The sequence below is a fragment of the Passer domesticus genome, chromosome 9 (genome assembly GCF_036417665.1).
Source record: "Passer domesticus isolate bPasDom1 chromosome 9, bPasDom1.hap1, whole genome shotgun sequence".
NCBI lineage: Eukaryota > Metazoa > Chordata > Aves > Passeriformes > Passeridae > Passer > Passer domesticus.
Genome location: NC_087482.1, coordinates 31272876 through 31293789, shown reverse-complemented (window position 1 = coordinate 31293789; position 20914 = coordinate 31272876). Strand labels below are relative to the sequence as shown.

The 20914-nt window shown below is 41.9% G+C and overlaps 1 protein-coding gene across 5 annotated transcripts in view; it reads right to left on the bottom strand.

Annotated features, from left to right (window-relative positions):
* Nucleotides 1–3921: 3921 nt before the first annotated feature.
* Nucleotides 3922–20914, bottom strand: part of SFMBT1 (Scm like with four mbt domains 1) — a 33671-nt gene continuing 16678 nt past the window's right edge. For 4 of the 5 annotated variants that reach the window (XM_064432392.1, XM_064432393.1, XM_064432396.1 and 1 more), the window contains exons 9-20: nt 20331–20413; nt 18327–18453; nt 17546–17659; nt 16132–16174; nt 15175–15239; nt 13601–13740; nt 11638–11747; nt 9796–9971; nt 8897–9075; nt 8520–8765; nt 8166–8294; nt 3922–7466 (exon numbers count right to left, since the gene is read on the bottom strand). In XM_064432392.1, the coding sequence (XP_064288462.1) occupies nt 7326–7466; nt 8166–8294; nt 8520–8765; nt 8897–9075; nt 9796–9971; nt 11638–11747; nt 13601–13740; nt 15175–15239; nt 16132–16174; nt 17546–17659; nt 18327–18453; nt 20331–20413 (1553 nt within the window). In that variant the 3' untranslated portion in view covers nt 3922–7325. Of the gene's footprint in view, nt 7467–8002; nt 8078–8165; nt 8295–8519; nt 8766–8896; nt 9076–9795; nt 9972–11637; nt 11748–13600; nt 13741–15174; nt 15240–16131; nt 16175–17545; nt 17660–18326; nt 18454–20330; nt 20414–20914 lie in introns of all 5 variants that reach the window. The other variant, XM_064432397.1, reaches the window with a different exon arrangement.

Below are 20914 nucleotides of genomic sequence, written 5' to 3'. Positions count from 1 at the left end.
GACACCCACAGCGCCCGGCCCGCGGGGGCAGCGCGTTCAGCCGCAGCGCTGCCCGCTGCGCTCGGGCAGAGCCGCCTGAGGGGCACGGCGGAGGAGGGCCCGGTGCTGCGGGCAGCTGCCAAACACCGGCTCCAGCATCCACACCCCGTCTGGCTCCAGCGCCCACCCCCTTTTCTAAACCGCGCCACAGCCCCGAGGAATCCCCGGCTACGAGCCACAGCAGCGGAGGTTCCGCTTAGCCCAGACCGCGCAGGGGCAGGCAAGGCTGCGATCACCCCAGCAAGAAGAAAGTATGACCTGGGTTCTTTAGCAAAAATGTTTCATCCTGTAAAAGGCAACCCCTGGCCCACTGGATTAAGCAAAACATGCCAGCGCTTTCCTTTGGAACACTGTGAAACTGGAGCTGTTGGCCAGTGAGCCTCGACTGGCCCCATTGTGCTGTTCCCCTCTTCATCCTCACCAGCCAGAACTGTATCAAGTTTGGGCTCTTATTTTTAGTGTGAGATCAACCCAGGTCATGTTGCATTGTATTGCTTTCTTACACAGTTTCTTTAATTTCATTAAATAATTTAAAATCTCTGTCTAAATATGAATTCACTTATAAATGTGACCCAGAAAGCACATGTTTAAGTCTATCAGAAAGCAAAGCCAAGCACATGAATCAATAGTTCTTTAAATAACATTTGTTGTGTCTACATTGCAAACCTACCTACGTGACTGTCCTTCCTGGCAGGTGATGCCAAACAGTACTGGCACACAACAGCGATTTTTCTGATTTTTAGGCTGTGTCATAAATGTCTGGAAGTTGGAGCTAGAAAAAAGAAATTCTCTCAGCTCTGTGACCTAGAGAGCACACAGCCAAAATGCTCTGTCCCGTGCCTCTGGCCCCAGGTCAGCACTCTTTCTGCTCTGAGCTGCCAAAAGCAAGAGCTCAGGAAGGGAAAGAGTTATGTAACAGAAAAGAAACACCAAAGCAGGTTGCTTTTTCTCCCCCGTTCACACAGGTGGTAACAGCCATCAAGCACTGCATTTGCAACCTGGACTTGACCTATTTGCTTGTGGCCCAGGGTGGTTTTTTTGCTTTCCCAGCTGCTGCTGAACATTAGACATCCCACACACATCCTGACCTTAACCCCAGTACTGGTTAAAGATTTACCTAATGCTATTCACACACAAAACCTATGTTTCAGACATGAATCTGGAAACATAACTCAAAGGGCTTATGCCTCATATTGCTCCATATTCCATGCTTTAAACCAGATCATTCCCCCAAAATGCCTCTTCAAGGATTTCATCTCATCATGACTGCTATAAGCCCTTCTGAAACCTGTGGCAGACAAATCACTGCCTCCTGCTATGTACTATTCACAGGGCTTCAGATTTCTCTCAAGCAGACAGTGGTCTGTGAAGCCAAGTAGATTTATATTAAATCCTACATATTTATAGAGGTCTAAAGACAGTGTTAAGCAAATCAGTTTCATCCCACTCCTATGCATTTTCTACACCCAGTGTAAAATCAGCTCAAGGTAACTGAAGTGCAGCCAAGAAACAAGTGCTGAGTACAATCTGTTGGAATGCCAAGTAAAGAAACAAGAACTTTGCAAGGCAAAGTTTTCTGAAACATCTCATGTTATTCAGAGGAAGCAAAGCCAGCCTGTTTTAAAATTTCAGCTTGCTGGGATAGCAGCAACCTTTACAAAACCATCCAGGAGCTGCAGCACCTGCAAGGTTTGCAGTGGACTGTATCAAGCAGCTCCCAAGGTTCGAAGAAGGCAATAAAAGAAAATGACTCCAATTTGTAGGTCCTGTCCTCAGCTCTTGTATATTAATTAAATTCAGCATCCTGTGAAACAAAACCTGTTACCTTAGAAGTAGCTTTGATAAAGAGGACTCCTGCATTTGAGGGAACTGAATAAAGCCAATCAAGCTCTTCAACATGAAGCCTCTCCAAGTGGTATTTATGTGGCGTGCATTTACCTTATATGCAAGTAATGGAACATGCCAGACAACTTTCCACAGTTTTCCAAAATAGAAAATTGCTCATGATCATCAGCAGCATTTATAATATTGATACCAAAGTCATCAGTAACAGTTTAAGTATATTTTTTAATTTTCTTACAACCACTTAAAACTGTCATATAACACAAACTTTTGTACACTATTTACAGACAAAACAAGTAAAATATCCATCCAAAATATTTTTTAAAAAAATCCTCTGATTAAATTGTTACACCTGCTCAAACAATGGTGGGACTTAATAGGCATATTTTCTTGTGCATGTTTCTCTTCCATGTAGTACTTCAGTCTCACTGCATATATATTTTTTCTTTTAAAAGATAAAGAAAGATAAAACAAGCAGAAGGGACACAACACAATATGCATTTAAATCTTTGTTTAAGAACAAGCAGCTAATTAAAAAAGGCAAAATACAGGAAAAGTGCATCAGTTCCAATGAGTTAGTATAAGAAAGAGGCCCACAGGTGTGGAGCTGGCACCCTTTTGGGTAGAGATTCCTAGAAGACCTCTGATTGTCTATAGAGATTATTTAAAATTTATTTTAAACAGAAATAAAATTTAAAAAAAAGAAATTAAAAAGGAGAGGAGAAACATGACACCTCCAGATTTTTTTTTTGTCTGTTTTGCCATGAGGTTTCTTGGAAACTGGTGCTCAACAACTTTCAGAGTGGGTGAGAATTCCTTTGTGCCCGGAGCTCAGTGTTGACCCCGTGCCATGAGCTGTCCCCAGCTGTTTGTGCTAAGTCACTCAGACCCACTGCCCTGGAGCTCTGGCAGCACAAGGTCTGCTCACTTCCACGGCTTAAAGCTGAGCCAAACACTGCTGGCTGGGCACCTGCACTGAGCAACTTGGTCTTCTCAGCAAAGAATGCATGTCTGGTGCATTTCAGAACAGATACCACCAAAATGACCACGGAGACAAAGTGTCACTAATTAACTCATTTCTATTGTGTTTTGTACAGATTGGTATTTTGGTTTTACTATAATAAAAGAGGCTTGTTGTCTCTGGTGTTCCCAAGTCCCACTGCAATCCCTCACCCAAAAGGCTGCCTTTGAAAACAAGGCTACATGCATGTTTGGGGAAGGGCAGCAGCACTCTGAAACAAGGGGTCAGCACACAATCCCGTGGAAGGGGAGCCTTCATCCTACATCTGAAGCCTCCTGACCCAGCCCATGTCTTTGTGCTTAGTTACTTTTAGGTAAATCTGAGCTCACAGTAGGCAGTAACCAGGCTGACACTTTGTGACAGGACTGGTTAAGGAGTAGCTTTGTACAGGATCATATTTTTGGCTTTCTGGTAAGGCTACTTCATCTAGTAACAATAGATTTGGTCCAAAGGTATCCAGTCTCCAACTCGAGCTCGATAGTTTTGAAGCCTATTCCATTACATTCAAAAATCTCACAAGCCACTGGGCTTTCTGCTAACAAAGTACCAAGGCTTGTACTTCACACAGAAGAATGGAGTGCTCAGTCCAATTGACTGTAAATATATTTACACTTCTGTGGACCTAGCAGCTAAATACTCCTTCCCTCCTTTAAAGCATCACTGGAATAAAGAACAAACACTAGCAAATCCTAAAACAACAACAAAATACTGGTAAAAGTTGTGACAGAGAATGTAATCTTTAAAACCACTCCCAAACTCTGTATGTACTGTTTCCATTAACCCCAGGAGAGACTGCAAACACTCCTGGAGTTCTATACAATACAGAAATTAATCTGCCTTTTATTTCATTCCTCAAAGAGGAACTTTCAGAAATGTTTAGAGATAGGAAAAAAGTAGTCTTCATTCACCAAGATCAGTGCTGTACCTCTCCTCTCCTGGAAGGACTGCTTTCAGTTTAGGGTGGACTGCAAGCTGCTTGTGCTTTGGGAATAATTCTACCACATTAAACCTCCATGGCATTTTTGGAGGTCAAATACTTCTCTGTTACAGAATCCTCGAGCTGGTGCAGAAAGCACACAACAGTGACCCAACAAAATCCTTCTGCCTAACAAGGCTAAGCTGAGCACAGTCAAAGTGGTGCCACCAGGTTTCTGAAGCTACGATGTGCAAACCCAAGACTGCACAATGCATATGAAAATATGACAAGCAAGAACACAAACCCTCAGTGGGTCAAGCCAAGGGTGAACTCCTGTTACCAGCCACATTAACAGTACACAAGGCTCAGTGGAGAGTTCATTTTCTTGTACTGGAGATATTTGTAGGACATCAGTGCCTTTCTCCTGGACTCCAGCTTTGTTGTACTGTATGGTGACTTATGTGCTAGAGGACAGCACAAACCCCTGAACCCTAAATTACTGCAGTCCCAGCGATTTCTGATGGTGAAACATTGCTGTCACCAAATCCAAGATTCAGCCACCAGCTACACGAAATCCAGTTTTGAAGAAACAGAGTGACTAAAGCAGCATGTGAGCTCATTTCAAGTCATACTGGAGTAAGATGAGCAATTAAGTGCAGTTGTGTCATCTGCCACACATAGAGAAAGAGGAACTTGAAACAGAGTCAAGTAGAAACACCATCCATCAAGATAAAGCCCCAATTATCCCTTTTAAATCCAGCAATAAAACAGAGTGCATTTTTTTCCAGGAAACAGAGTGTACAGTACCCGTGTGCAGCATAAAAACATTTCACAAATAATGAAAACATCCCTTTTGAAAATCTCAACAAAAATAGATCCCATTGGGACCAGACTGTCAGTGCCTCCCAAAACAAGGCAGAAAAATCCAGCCTATAAAACATGCCAAAGGTGACCAGTGAGTATCCCACTAATGGCTGAAACTGCTGACTGCTTTATTTACTGAGAAAAGGAAGTATGACATTTGTATTTAAAACCCCAGGCACCATGTTAACAGGTCCACTAAATGACACGTTCAGCTCTGTTCTCTCCTGACAACTACTTAAAAAGACATCTATCTGTCCATGGGGAAAGGTGGAAGCAACATCTCTTGGCTATGCAGGTCAATCCTGCCAGGCATCAGGACAACAGAACTCTGGGAATTCTACTGCACTGACCCAAAAGTATCATCTTCCAGCCCAGAAGTTCTCTGCTGGTCAAATTTCTCAGGACAAGATGCTGACAGCAAAGCAGCAGTGTTTCTTTAGAAATTTTTTCAAGCCTAATGGCTTATGAATGAGTTTGTCCTAAGGGACTGGAGTACAGGCAAATGATCTAAGCACAATATGAAGAGCCAAAACATCCATTTATTGGCCACATATCTGGTGTAAGGAGGAAAAAGGGACACTTTGATTTCAATTTAATTGTGTCTTCACACTCTGCTTACAATGTGGGAGAAAAATTGTCCTACCTACACACTGCCCTCCCTCAGGAATATTCAGCTAATAAATAATCTGACATTTACAGTTTGATTCTGGAATGAAAAAAAGAGTGATTTTAATCATTGTGTGAATAGTTCTGCCTTGACTAGGCAGTTACTCTAAGGGGCAAAAGCAACCACCCCCAGTTACTGAGCTCTGCCTTTCACTGGAGGCAGCTCCCCCTCAACACCAACGTGGCAGGTAAAGTCACAGGCTGTGCCAACTCAGCTCTCAGCCTCAGGCCACATCCTTGCTGAATCCTGCAGCTCACAGCTCTGGAATGGCCAATCACACCAGGCCTAAGGGACACTCCAATCATTCCATCTGACCAGAGCTCATCAGAACCCAATAACTGCATCTTTTCCAAACCCATTCCTGCAGCAAGCACCTTCCTAACTCACATGCATTGGTAGGCCAGGGGCTTCCTGCAGAGATGGATTTGAACAGGACAAAGGAGCAGAGCTGCACACATCCAGCTCCTGCCTGTGCTCCTCCAAACTCTGGGAACAGGCAGAGTGAATGAATGCAAGCCAGCTGAAACTCAGCACTGATGTGATGCAGATCTTGAGCCTGATGTGAGTTTCCCCACACCTTTAATGGAAGGTAACATAAGCCCTGTCACTCCAAGTGTAAAGCACTGGCCTACAGCAAGTGGCTGATTGGGTTTTATTACCATGGAAAATTAAAATCAGCAGTTCATCCTACTGCAAATCTACTGATGGAACTAAGATGTCCCACTGGTCCTTTTCCTTTTCTGTAATAAAAGCACACAAATCCCTTGCCAACCCACCAAATTTTCCTCAAGTCTGATCCTGAGCATCTGTAGATAGTTAAAAATACAAAGTCAAGCTCATAAGAGTTTCCAGAATGCAAACACTGGCAGAGCTATGTTGCAGTCCTCTATTGATTGCAGTTGCCTTAGTGTATTCTCTAAATAGATGTTCAGGTAGCAAAGCAAAAGTCTGCTGACAGGCTCTATGTACATGGCCCAATTGTTTGCTAGAAGAAAAAGGAAATAACTTCATACAATAAAGAAAAAAAATAAATCTGACAACCCAAATACAGAAAATGCAGAGGCACTTTCTCTTTCCTTCCTTATGTCCTACAGCCTGCCTGTAAGAGAAGTGCAAAATAATTCAGTTTTCTGACATCTGAAAAAAGGAAACATCCAGGTTATGCCTACAGAAGTTTCAGCTAAAGCTTTGGAACAGAAGCTGACATTGGTTTGCACTCTGGACATGCCCACAGAAGCCAGACTGCTGTGCAGCCACAGACCACGTGTCCAGAAAGAGCAGTTCCCTCCCTTTTTAGTTCATCACTTCTACTGTTCAGGCTACAGAGGTAGTAAAAACAAAAGCAAAACCAACAACAGTGAAACAAACCAAAATAAACAAAACAAAAAACTTCAAAAGGAACCACACTCTTGCTATACTGTACATTCAGAACCCTGTGGCCACATTGTTGTCCTAACAATGAACAAATTCATTAAAAATCTCAACATTAACACACGAATGTGCAAAGAACACATTCCAAAGTCAGTGCTGTGGTAAAGCAAGTGTTCATCCACAGGGAGGGCAGGGGATTCTGTGAAACATCAGGGACAGAAAGGTTATTTCTGGCAGCCTACATGCGAACGTAAACAGGATCCGTTTCTCCTTTTAAAGTTCCGTGCCAACAGAACTATTGAAATGTCATTTCCCACAAAAGGAGACTTTTCTGTCATCATTAAAAAATACATTAAAAAAGGGAACCATAGAGCAAGAGACTATTGTGTTCCCAAGCTGGCAGCTGGTAGAGTAGCCCCTGTGTTTGCATTGGCATTTTGCTCCAGATGTTGTGTTCCTTCTGTTGAAATAGAAAAAATAGAGGCTGACACACACTCTTAGGTGACCAGGGCCTCAGTTTAAGTTCATTTGGCTTTACTTGCTAGAGAGGAACGAGCATGTTTTTGTAGTTGTGCTTCAAAGGTCCACCTCAACTTGGCTGCTCCTCAGTTTGCAAACTGCTGGTAGAAGGCAAGTTTGACCCTCTCAATGTGATGGCAGAGTTTAATCGCTGGTCCAAGCTTCAAGTCCATGCACTCCTGAACAGTGGGCAGGGTCAGCAGCAGCAGTGCCTGGCCATCAATTTCCTGTCAGAAGACAAAAATTCCAGAGTGACTTTGTTGTTATTCTCCCTGCTCCTTCAGCTTTGACTTGCTGTAATTTCAGATTTGTGACCATTTGTGAATTACATGTTTCTTTCATGTTCCCCCAGGCAGCTTAAAAATCTCTCTCACACACAACAAATTAACTCCTTTCTTAAAATGCCAGCTCAAATCCACTCAGGCACAGACTCTCAGGAGATTCTATTGTAAAAAATACAACCCAACAAAAGAAATCAAAGGAATTTCATGCAGAAAATAACTTTAACCAACCACTGCATCTTTCTGTAGAAATAGAGGTTCCAGAAGGTGAAGCATATCTGGAACATCCACCACTACAAACCACCCTAACCATTAGTTCTAATAGTACAGTTTTAATAGACACTGGGTTTTATGGCAAATTTGAACCAAGATGCAAATAAAACGTTGACTCTTGTCATGATGGTTTATTGTAGGCATTATTGTTAGTTTTAGGATTCAGATACTCTGCAGACCAAAATATCCTCCCCCCAGTAGTGAGAAACCTGAAAATTCTGGTCATTCCCTGAACTCTCCTCTCAAACTGCTGCAGGTTGCCAAGTATTTTTTTCCTCAGAGCACTATAAAAAAAAATAAATCTTTTTTTGACTCCTTAAGGGACAAGAGGCCAAGTGACAGATTCAACATTCAACAGACAGAAAATGATACCTGATCAAGGAAAATCCTTGCCAGGGGAGCACAGTCAGTGGATTTGAGGAATCGTACCACATCAGCCACGCTCCATTCCAGAGGGTTACTGTCCAGCTGCAGCTTTTCAGCAACTTCCATCTTTATGTCCTAGATAAGCCAAAAGAATTCCCCAAATATCACATATGCTTAGTCTTTGTCACAGTCCTATGACCCAAGCATAACAAACACAATGGATTTTAATTGTTCTGTAGAGTTTTCACAACACCCTTCAGGGGGAAACAGAGAACACACATATTGTGGGTAACACCCCCAAGATTTTGGTGCTTGCTTAGCAGGGAGCAAGCCAGGGCAGAAATCTACATTCCAAGTTACCTTTGGTGAAGGAGGTTTATTTTCATCATCAGAAAAGGAGAAGGTCCTGAGCTTCCTCTTCCGCTTGTCTCGGTCCTGAGCCAGGGAATGAGACAGCTCACTCTGGGTGGGAGATGATGATAGGGATTTCTTCTCTGACACCTCTGATTCTTCAAACACCTCATCTTGGTGCTCCGAGGTGCTGTCCTCAGTCAGAGACTCTTCATCCACCTCATCCTGGTCATCCTCTTCTTCTGCCCCACTGCCCTGAAGAGTTAGGAAAAAAGAAAAAAAAGCAGTTGTAACCCCAAAGTTAGAAGGAACTAACGTTTGCTGTTTCAAATGAAGCAGTCAAAGATCACATCCCAGATCTGGGAGCACTGCTGGCAGTGTCCTACCTGGGGAGATCCAGCTGGAGTGTTATCCACGGACGTAGAAGAACGTTTTTTCTTATGAACAAAGAAATGTTTTCGTCTCTTCCGCCTTTTATTTGGTTTCTTCATGGCTACTTCCAGGTTGCTGTGGCCACCCGGGGGCCGACCTATCCTCTTGTTTTTCCGCTTTCCATAATAGTGTGCTACCAGGACAGAAGAAAGGAGCACAGTGCTGAAATGCACCTTCAGTGTCACCAGTTATGCTTGCCCCTCATCAGGACTGGTAAATCAGTAGAAGGACACTTCCCAACAGGAATCCCAGTTCTGCAAAACTTCAAAGTCAGTATGTCTGTATTTTCCACTTCAATTTGGTTTAAGGAACAAGAGTTACTGATCAATTTTGTTTGCTCTGTAAAGATTTACTTCCTCCATCTATGGGAAGCCTTCAAATGATCCTATTTTATACAAAAATTATCAAAGATTTGGTCCAACTTAATAGTGCTTTTTATGATGATTTGTAGTTTTTAAACATGGCCTCAATGCACTGTTTGTTCTCACAGTGTCAAATGCTTAAAGCCAGTCTACAAAAACCCTAAAAATTAAGAGAAGAGCTTGAAGGTGTTACATTTTTCCCCCCACAAATTGGTAAAAGCAGTTATAATGCCAGTTAAATTACAACATTAGTCAGTTCTTGTCCCAAAAGTTGTTTTAAAAATATAAAGTTTCAAGCACACAACAGAAGTTAAGCTATGGTTCTACCACTTAAATCAGAATTAATTTTTTCTCCCCTACACACTGGAACATGAATATTTTGTAGGCCTCTCTTATGTAGTGCTTGAGCTGCTCCTTCTGGAGTCAAAGCCAAAAGAAACTAAAATACAACACTCCAAACTCTATGTTGGTGTGGATCGGGAACTACTCACTGTATTTTGTCTTTGTCAGGACAGAGCAGTTCTCTGAACACTTATCCAGCACCATCTGAGGCCCAAAGAGGTTTGGACAACATTCCAGCTTGATGCAAGTTTTCCTGCAGAACTCTGCCACCCGGTCTGCTGTCCTCACAACCTCCACGGTCGCACGGTAGCTCTTGCCTTTGTACCTAGCATTGAAAATACAGCCATAATTAGGAATCTTCTCATTACCAGGATAAAGGGACTTCATTGAAAGGTGTACAAAAATACTGAGATCAAACTGAGAAATAATATGAGCAATGATGAACTTTATGGACTGCCAAGTCCAGGAAACAGGATCTCCTGTCTCTTCTGTCAGATCCCCAAATAAAGAAAATCCATCACAGAGGTGGATGCAGTAGCAAACACAGCAACACTGCCCCATCAACAACTACAAAACACCATCTGAGGGGACTGTCCCAGAGTTCAGATATTTTGTTTTCTTTGTTCACAGATGGTTTGCTCTCTCTTTGCTTTTATGGGACTGCAGAAATGCCCACTGTGACATGGACAGCTGGTTCTTCAAGCCAAGGCTGAGAGCACCCACTGAGCTCATTCAGGTAACAGCAGACAGCTCTTGGGGAGCCTTTCTGTGCTCATCCTATGGAGGCAAGGGGACCACTGCCACATTTCCAATCAGCTTTTGTCCAGCTGCTGAACAATTCCCTGGCACAGTCACTTGCATGACTCCACATACTGCTCCTGTTTGATTTAAATGAAGAAATTATTCCTTTTTGTTCACCAACATTGCCATTACTCTGAAAGAGCTGCACTGTGCAATATCTGCCAGAGCTGCTCAGCATTTCTGCTTTGTCCTCCAGCACAGCTACGAGCATGTGCTGTTATCTACCAGAGATGTTTCAGGCCTGCAAGTACCTAAGTAATACCTTATAAAAACCAGCTGTATCATCATAGTCCAGACACCTCTGGTGTCACTACTGTGGCAAAAGAAAGCAAACAGCAATTTCAGCGAGACTAAACAAATATTTTTTTCTTTATTCTTCAGCTACACCTTCTATTTACACTAACCTTTGTCATCTTCCTATTGCCCAATTCAGAGCAGTCCTCCAGTATATGGAAAGATGTCTTTTTATACATGAAACTGATCCAACAAAAGAATTACTGACACGTTCAAAATTATGTAGGAAAATGTGCAGTGGCACATTGGGAAAATCTAATCTCTAATATGCAAACACAGTGACCTAATTACAAAACCATCCCTAGACTATAAAGGAATATCTGGACTTATCAAATATATGCAAATATGTTCACTGCTCTTTTCCTAGCTGTAAAAGTAATCTTGCAAAGAAGCTTCAACCCAAAAAGCTCAGCAGGAAAACTGGGAGTGCTTTAGGGTAGACTGCTGTAGAAAGACATCCACGTCAGGCCATTTCAAAGCTTCTAACTTTATTCCTGAAGAATGTCTTTCCACTAAGAAATTTGTGTGGAAATGCCTGAGAAGCTTCCCAAGCAGTACATGTTTTTGCTTTAAAACACTGACAATTATCTTCAGGTGAATTAAATAATCTTAAACCTTACCCACAGGTCTGTCACTACAATGTTGTACCAGTGCAACACCAGTCTCTAGCTGCTCACATGCCTGTAGCAGAGTACACTGTCATATTATGGAGCATTAAAATCACATGCACTCCACCAGAACTCATAAAGAAATTTATAAAGAATTCAACACTTAATGGCTGTTGGCATCTTGATATGCTCTAAGTGATTTTTCCTTCCCTGAAACGGATGCTAAAGCACAAGCTGCAGAGAACAGCTACTGGGACTGAGGAGCCAGGGAACAGGACAAGAATTTACTTGGCCTTTAGGGTCTCTCCATGGCCATGCCAGGCAGCCTCTTCATCCAGCTGCAGCTCTCGCAGGACACGGCTGGGTTTGTAGGCGGCGTTGATCAATAAAGTGAGAACCTACAGCACAAGAGCAGAAAACATGTGTAAGTTATTTGTACAATAAATCTGTTTTAAAGTGCCAGGGCAGAATAGGAAATTACTCCTATTCATCCAAATTATCTAGCATCAAAGCACTCATTCACAGCAGGATTACAGACACCCCCTGACAGTGCCAAACAAACACTGAGAGCAGCCGACACTTTGGGCCTTCCCAGCCCTCAGAATTTGTCTGCAGAGTCACGAGTGTATCCAGAAATTTCCAAGTCATTGCCCTTGAATTACACATCACTAAATTAGTGCCTGGGGCTGAGAACTCCCAAACTTGCATAACCTTGGCTAAATCTGAGCGATTATCTTAAAGATTGTGTGTCATGTGAAGATGTGCCAAAAAACGCTGCAGGATTTTGCTGCCTAACCTACTGCTTACAACAAAACCATAGTGCACAATCCTAAACTCTCATCTGTTTTGCTTCCATGAACCATGATAAGGTCTGTATTTTAATAAAATGATAATTTCTCAAGTACTGTAAAGTAACTTGGAAGTTGTGAATAACCTGAAGTTAGTGGGGGATAGTACAAAATGTGCACTCTAATTGTACTTTTTATGCTCACTGTGTGCTTTTTCCAAATCATTCCCAACTGGGTGCATAACAACCTTGACATTACAAATTTGCAGTTTTATTGCTATTAATGGAGCAGTCCAGAAATCAAAGGAAAGTATTAAATATAATGCAAGCACCAAACTCTCTCTAGGATTCCTACAGTGAGCAAGACTCACAACTGAAAGGAATACAACTGCACATACTGGCTGAGCTTTCAGCACCACTCAGCACCTGCACATCAGCAGGATTTGTGCACACTTTCTGCTTTCAGGCAATGAAGCAGAGTAAACCTTCAAGATTAAATGAAGCTGCCACAGAATTTCACATTTGCTCTTTTGCAGTTCTTACAATAAAGTACTGAAGCAGGCAGAAAGGATAGGGTACTTTTCTGCATGCAAAATTGGACCTTTGTCAATAGTCTGCTTGATTCTTGACAACCAGACTCCTGTTTTACAGCATGTCTGCCAGAAAGTCTTTCTTAGGGTCTCTCCCTGTTAAGATATTTGGTAGGGGAGGTAAAAATTCCAGGTATGCTGAGCCAATTCTTGTATATAAAGTGATCATTTCATGAGAGCTCAAGTGTGCATATCCAGTTACTTATATCTTGGGAAATTTCCAGCCTTTCAGGTCAGATAATAACCACCTCATGATCTTTTTTGAAATTTCAGAAAAATAATTATTACATTAAAGTATTGTAAATTTGCTGTGAAACATCTTCTGGAGAAGAATTAAAGAATTAGCATTAAAGAATGGACTCCTCTCTCAATTACGTTAAGAAGCCAAACTGTAATTTCACCTGATCTATGCAAATTGTATCCAAGTTATAAAGCACAGATAACTCTTTTCATTTCCCAATTACTGAATGCAGTTTGCCATTTTGACTAAGAAAATCTGTATTTCCTCTGTTTTACCATCAACAGTGCAAACCGTAAAGGAATTTTGGGATTATCTCCAGCTAATTTCTGTTAATTAAAATGGAAACATTTATTACAGCTATAAAAAGATACTAACTCCTTTGATTGTGGTAATTACAGGTTATACTGTTTTAACAGAAAATAAAATTCAGCAGTAGAAGGCTGAGTGTTACTTAGATAAATGAGAGGCTTTTATCAGCCATTCATAAAACCATTCATGATTTATACTTTATTATATGCAAAAAGACACTCCTTACTTATCATCAGCTTAAATTTCTGAGTTACCCATCTGTAATTAGAGAGATACCGTGCTGTTTAAGATGCACTGCTTTTTGCAGTGCATCCATCAGCTCACCTCCTTCAGCACCAGCACACAGTTCCCAGGCCCCACGGACTGGGGCAGCTCTGCAATCCTGCCCTTGTTCAGGTAAGGCCCCGAGAAGCACCGGTGGTTGAAGTAGATCTTTGGGCAGCAGTACTTGCCATTAATTACCACTGAGAAGTGAGAAACGAGAAAACAAACATTTAAATCACACACTGCAAATGCCCCAGGAAAGAATCTTGCAGTAGACAACAGTTTATCTGCTGTAAAAAAAGGAGGGAAAAAGTCTTGAATGACAGGGATTTGAGGTAGTTTCTGTGTCACGTTTGCAATGGCACCATTAGTTATTCCACGTTGTCAAAACATTCTTCATACTTCACACCCGTGCTTGCAAATTGTCAAGCTGCAGTAAATAAAGATGGTCGTGTATCAGAAAAGAAACATTCCCTCCTGGCTAGTCTGTGGCTTCATGGTATCACACCAGTGAGAACAATGCAGACAAAGACAATCCCAACTCTTTGGTAGCAGAAGCAGTTCCTACACAGCAATTACAGGTACATTTTCCAGTAAATTTTCTCTCCCCCAAAATTCTGCCACCAGAGAAACTGGCAGTTATTCTCCACTGTTTATCCTAAACTGCAGCATCACAATGTTTTGTATTTTTAGATTTTTTTTCCTTTGATTAGCAAACAAAAGATGCAACTGATAGACTGACCTTTGATGAAGTGACATCAAGCTCTCTGAATCTATTTAATGGTTCAGCATTGCTCAAAATTCAAGTATTAATATATATTGCAATACACTTATGTACAAAACCAATATTGTTTTACCCAGCAGTGTTGTAGTTTATCTTAATTGAGCAACACTACCACTTAAAGACTTTAAATTCAGCAGTTGAAAACTGGTAGATAAATAAATGAAGTCAAATTTACATTATGGCTCTATTAAAAGCCAATTAAAATGATAAACAAGGACACATCATTTTTATCTTGGTTTCAGTGAAGCTTCAGATGCGCACTTCACTGTACAGAAAACAGCAGAGGAGGAGGCACTGTGTTGCCAAATGGATGGATCTGTGTGACTTTCACCAGCAGATGTACTTATTCATCACATTTCTTCTTGCAACAGTTGAGAAAATTATTAGATTTTGCCATCTGGCACACAAAGCAGTTTGCTGTTTGAATTGGTTTTGTTTACCACCATGATGAAGTTAACAAAAAAACCCAGAGAGATCTGCTTGCCATAGCCAGAATCCAAGAACTCTGAGCACAGACAGAGCACACCTGCTTCTCCCACATTATCAAACTGAACAGGTGACAACACAAGGTCACCTGCACAATCACAGTGCCCATTCAGCTTCACATATCCTCTGCTGGAGGGACAACGTTCTGGTGTAAGAACCTGATTTCCAGGCTTAATGCACATTTGAAATGCAGAACACAAGTAAGTGCAGGTTTTTGTTTGTTTTATTAATTTTTGAAGTTCAACAAATCATCAAGGGATGAAAATCTCCAAACCCTTTCCTCCCCTTCCCTCTCCTAACAGGACCGAGCAGGTGAACTCTTACAGGATGTTGCCTTTGTTAGCCTGACCTCTGTGATCAATACCTGAGTCAGAAGAGTTCAGCTCCTGGTTCTTTAGTCCATCATGAACCGTCCTTGAAGATAAAATTCTGAAATTGAAAGAAGGAGGTTGAGAAAACAGACAGATAGTCATGACAGTCACCTCTCTGTTACTAAAACACTATAACACTTTTTTCCCTCAGCTCCAGCCTTATCAACCTGCTTTTCATACCTCCCCTGTTTCACAATAACATGCAGGAACTACCAAATTCCATTTGGAAAGGACTTCTGTCCTGCTACAGCCAGCAGCAATCCTTCCTTGCTTGATGTCCATGGGGCACCATGGTGACAGACACCTCCAAATCTACCCACAGGAGTTTACATCCCCTGACTCCTCCTAACTTAACATCTCACAGCACAAGGCAGTGTGCCCTCACCTTATGCATTCTGAAAAAGCTGGATTTGAAACAAAATACAACCAAAATGACTCCAGCACTCTGGTAAGGATCCCAACTGCAAAACATGGGGGAACAGTCTGCTCAGTATTTCAGGAGCAATGCAAACACTGGCAGGACTACTGACAGCTCTGCTGTTTGTAAAGCTGTAAGAGTCAATAAAGCCAACTGTGAGCATTCCATGGAGCATTTCTGAGCAGGTCACAAGACTGAGCTCTACATGCATGACACAGAGTTCCTAGACTAACTGTAGATATGAGTAGAACTCTTCTTTTTGCCTGCTTTGGGCCAAATTTCATCTGGGAAGGAACAACTACCAAAAAAACACCAAATTTCAGACTTTCTATCTCCTCTTACTGTAGTGCAAAAGGTCTTTTTGAACATCAGCAGAATCTACCAGCATTAACACAAATGGACTGTGGAATCTCTCAACCCTCAGTGCAGCACTTTTGCAAATCTACATCTTCCCTAACACAGCATATTTTCCAATTGAAAAATAAAGAGAAAAAACTCAACAAAAAACAACAGCAAATAACCAGTTACTTACTGTTTCTCTGGTTGAACTACTGCAATTTTTTTCTGCTTGTTTACTGAAAGAAAAAAAAGAGCAAAATATGAGAGGCAAACAAACAAATGAAGCATGTAGAACAATACATATATAGTGGACTCATTTCTTTAAATTATACAGCAAAAAGGATCTTTGTTCCCATTACTGCAGTGTCAAACAACTGACCCAGCTGCACAAGAGATACACTGGCCCAAGTAATTTGAAGAGAACCAGGTTTACTTCAACTTCCATTAATAATTCTTTAAATCAAGCATGCATATGCCCAGTTTTCTACAAAATTTAACCTTCTGTGTTTCTTTGTGTCAGAGCCCCTAAACCACCTGTACTACCAGGCAGAAAAGGAATGACATGCTTTCTTTTGCAGCACCCAAAGGTTGAGCTCTGCAGCCCAACGTGTCACTTCACTGGCACAGTAAGTTCAGCACTTTAACTTTGAAATGGAATGAAATCAGCTGGTTAGAAACACCAATGGCTTAAGCCAATTCCTAGGCAGGAAAACACTGTTGCAACCAAGTCAGTCATTTAGGTGATGGGTCCACTTGCTAATTCTGGCTTTCACAAACAGATAGTAAAATAAAACAAGGTAATGCAACATTATACCTCTTCAGCAATTTCAGACTTTAGCCTCAAAAAACTTCTGGATATTTTTTTTTTTCAAATCATCTTTTATCTAATTAGGATCCCCTCTTCTTCCTCATCTATCCTTGGCAGTGCAAACAGATTAATTTCTCTTGCTTTGACTTGCAGAAAATGACAGCCCATTTCAATCTAAAATTTTTCTTATCTTACCTAATGAACACTGAAGAAATTCTTCAGTTTCTCCAACCCCCATTAAACTTTAATAATCATACCTCACTAACCAGTTGAGAGAAGACACTGTCTTATTCTACCTACTAGTGTAGTCAAAAAGGTAGGGTTTATCTTCAGCACTTTGTCATTAGGGATCATCACCACCTGGCCCACTGAGAAAATCACTCTCCTTTATTTTGACTCCAAAATGCGCACACAATCCACACTGTTTTGTTGTGGCATTAACTTGACTTTCCACAAGTGCACGTGTAAAATCAGTATCAGGGTCAGACACGTGGCAAGAACAGCTCAGACAGAAGTAAATACAGAGCACGGGGGATGTTCATACACAGACAGATTTCTTTGTTAGGCCAATGGATTGTCCCCACAGTGTGCTGGGGCCTCAAGCTAACACTGTGGGGTTTGAAGCTGTAGGGCTTCCAACTGGCCCCAACAGCCAGGGAAACAGTTGTGCAACACACAGATTCTCTGTGCATGATGAATGTTTCCAAACTCAGCGATGCCAGCAATAATTCTGCAGTGATTTGCTCTGGCAGGTCTCACCAGCTCTAACCCAACACTGCAAACAGAAGAGAACTGGTACCTATTGCTTTGCGAGGAGGCCTGAGCTGATATCCATTCGTCTCACACCAACCCACTGGAAATATATTCATTGATTCCACACTCACTATACACTCAGGGACGGGTTTCTTGGAGCCTGTTCAGTTTAGAAAAGGAAAAATTGAAACAAGTCATAAAACTCTAATTTGGTTAACACTGGCTGCACGTTTGTTAGTGAAGCTGCTTTGATTTATGGTGTATCTGGAATGCAATAACAATAACTTATTCATCCCCTTTTACTGACCAGATTCTTTCCTGACCTCATTTACTTCCTCCTGAAGGCTGGAGATGGGAATTTTTCTTCCGTAGTTTAGCAGAGATGCACAGTGCATAGTAAGTGCATGCTGATGTACTTCCAATCAAGAAATGGGATTATAATGGAGAACAGCTGACACAGGCTTACTCTATCTTAATGAAGAAACTTTCCTTCCTAGGTCTGGCCAAGGCTTGCTCAGAATGCAAGTCACTCATCTGTGAAACTGTCACAAGGCCCCGCTCAGCACTTTGCATGGTGCATGAGCCCAGCACTGACACTGCAATGCACAAATGCCATTTTTGGCTTAAATAAGCAGTGCCAGCCAAGGCAAACTGGAAACAGACAAGGCAAGTGGGTTTGGACTATGATTTCATTGAGGAAACAGTACCTTGCTGCCCATATTCTGCACACAGTGAGTTTGCTCCAAGTACTCCTCAGGTTTGGGGATGGCACTACAAGCAAGGGTAGTGATGGGCAAGCACTCCTCTCTCCCCCCAAACCAGCTTACCCTCCAGCTGAAGCCAGAGGTATGAATCTTTTAACTTGGTGACTGTAGCAATGCAAACTTCTTCAGGATCAACTGGGTTCACAGCCTCGAGTTTCATGTTCTCTTTAAATCCATGGTCAGAAGTTAACTAGGAAAAAACCAGAATACTTCAGTAAGGCACCAGCTGTGTATCCAGGACAGGATATGAATATATGAACAGCAGCAACACAAAGCCCTCAGTGCCTGAATAACACAGAAAGATACTCAATACACACAGAGGAGATTTCAGATAATTAGCACACTGTAAGCAAGTAAGATATATCAGAACTACAACAAATTTTAGTTAAAAAAGGCTCTACAGACAGACCTAGAAAATAATGTATTTGTCTTCAAAAAATAAGGATGCTCAGGCTCACTGAAAGGATTGAGTGCATTCTCAGCAATCAGAAATTCTTTGCTGCTTGCCACCTGAGTGATAAGTCTGACAAATAGTCTGACCAGGTTCTCTATTCTATCATGTTAACTTGGAAATCCACTTTACGTATGCAAATAACATTCCTGCCTCATCTGAGTTCTGGCAGGCAGAATAGGAAGCTTTCTTTTCATTTCACATTTTTTTGGATAAGTAGGATCTTATTTTATTCATCAATATAGTTTGCATTTATATATTAAAAAAATATCCCTAAAACATAAGAATAGGTATTTATCCAGCTCTGGAGCTCCTGAATTAAAGATAAGAAGTACCAGCCAGACAGAGGACTCTTCTTCCCAGAGCCACTCTGCAATGTAATTACAGGATCAATACATTATGAATTCTGGAACTAGCCTACAGTGATCAACTCTTCTCAGAAAAGGGATAATAAATTCAGTGACCTGTTCTAAGATGCCATAGTTTACAAGACAGAACAAGGGCAAACAGAATTCATAGCCAGCAACACTCTCTTCAAAAACTGGTAATTATTCATTCTAATTTCTCCCCCTAAGCACTGCAATAGCCCAAGTATGGTAAATGGAACTGGAAGGCAGGTGTTAATAATACCCTTTCCTGCTTGACAAGGTATTGTGCTTTGGGGGACAGCAATACTGTCACTGAACCAACAAAAGCCCAAAATCTTGCACGTCCTTCAGGCACTGGTTAATGTAAAATGATTATCTGGTTCTAATTTAAGATGACTTTTTATTGATTAATACAATGGAATTAATTTTTCAAGCTGAAAGGATGGAAGATTGAAAGAGTACCCTTAGTAAATGAAAATAAGGTCTATTAAAAGGCCCTGTTTCCACAGTTACAGGAGTGCCAATGATTGATGCTGCTCTATGTCTCTTCCACGGACTCTTACACATCTCAATTTCACAAAACAAACATTTATTTTCAGTCTGCTTTATCACAACTGAAACATTTGGTCCACTGCTTCCCTATCTAGGAAGCTGGCATGCAGCTACTTCAGTGCACTCTCATTTATACTCTCTTATCTCTTCTGCTTCCACAGGTAAGGTGTTAAGCTGCTCAAATGTGTCCAGAGGAGGGCAACAAAGCTGGTGAAAGGGCTGGAAGGAATGCCCTGTGAGGAAGAGCTCAGGGCTCTGGGTTTGTCCAGTTTGGAGAAAAGGAGGATGAGGAGTGACCTCACTGCTCCCTGCAGCTCCCAGAGGAGGGGACGTGGAGAGGAAGGTGCTGAACTCCAGGGACAGGAGGTGTGGGAATGGTTCTGAGGGCAGGTTCAGACTGGACACTGGGCAGCACCTCTTTACTGAGAGGGTGCAAACAGGAACAGGCTTCCCAGAGTGGGGCTCAAAGCTTCCATCCCTGCCAGTGTTTGGACAACATCCTTAACAATGTTTTAATTTTTGCTTAGGCAGGAAGAGGGTCGGGCATTGGATGGGATAACTGATCATTGCAGGTCCCTTCCAGCTCAAACATTCTATTCTACTTGGAAAGGCAATTAAAGACACAAAAAAGGTTCCTCTCCCTGGAATCAGGGGTGTCACTGAGGCAGCAAAGATTTTCCTGCAGGAGAACCTTACCAAAGGGAAGCAGCTCTGGGGAGCTGCCTCTGCTCCGCACTGTTTGAGGTAGTCAGCCCAGTCAAAGTCCTGCCCAGGGTAACCTAGGACAGCAAAGGGTTAGAAGGGTTAGAATTTAACAACTGAGACTCATTTCAAACCCACCTGAGACAAGGAGTCTGAGATCTGTTTGGGTCACTCAGGTTTGTGAGCTGACTTAGGGCTTCAGGGAGCCATGTGAGGTCAGACCACTCCAACCTGAACCATGAATGTGCCAAGCAGACAAGGGCAGCAACTGAAACATGGGAAATCAGTCTCACCCTTTTCACAGGGTACACATGAAATTCAGGAAAAAATTCTGCAACTGCTGTTGTGTCAGCTCTGCTCTGAAGCTATTTTTTTAAAACAGAGCACTCAAAACATGCACAATTTCAACATGCTGCTCTCTCAAAGACATGTTAAATACTAAGTCATTAAAGAGAGCAGTAAGATGTGCCAAGAGCCTCATCAAGTCTGATAACAGCTGTAGATCTGCACACGTCTAAAGGGAAGTGTCTTAACAGGAGTCCATCAGGAGACAGAGAATCCTTCCAAGAAAAACTATA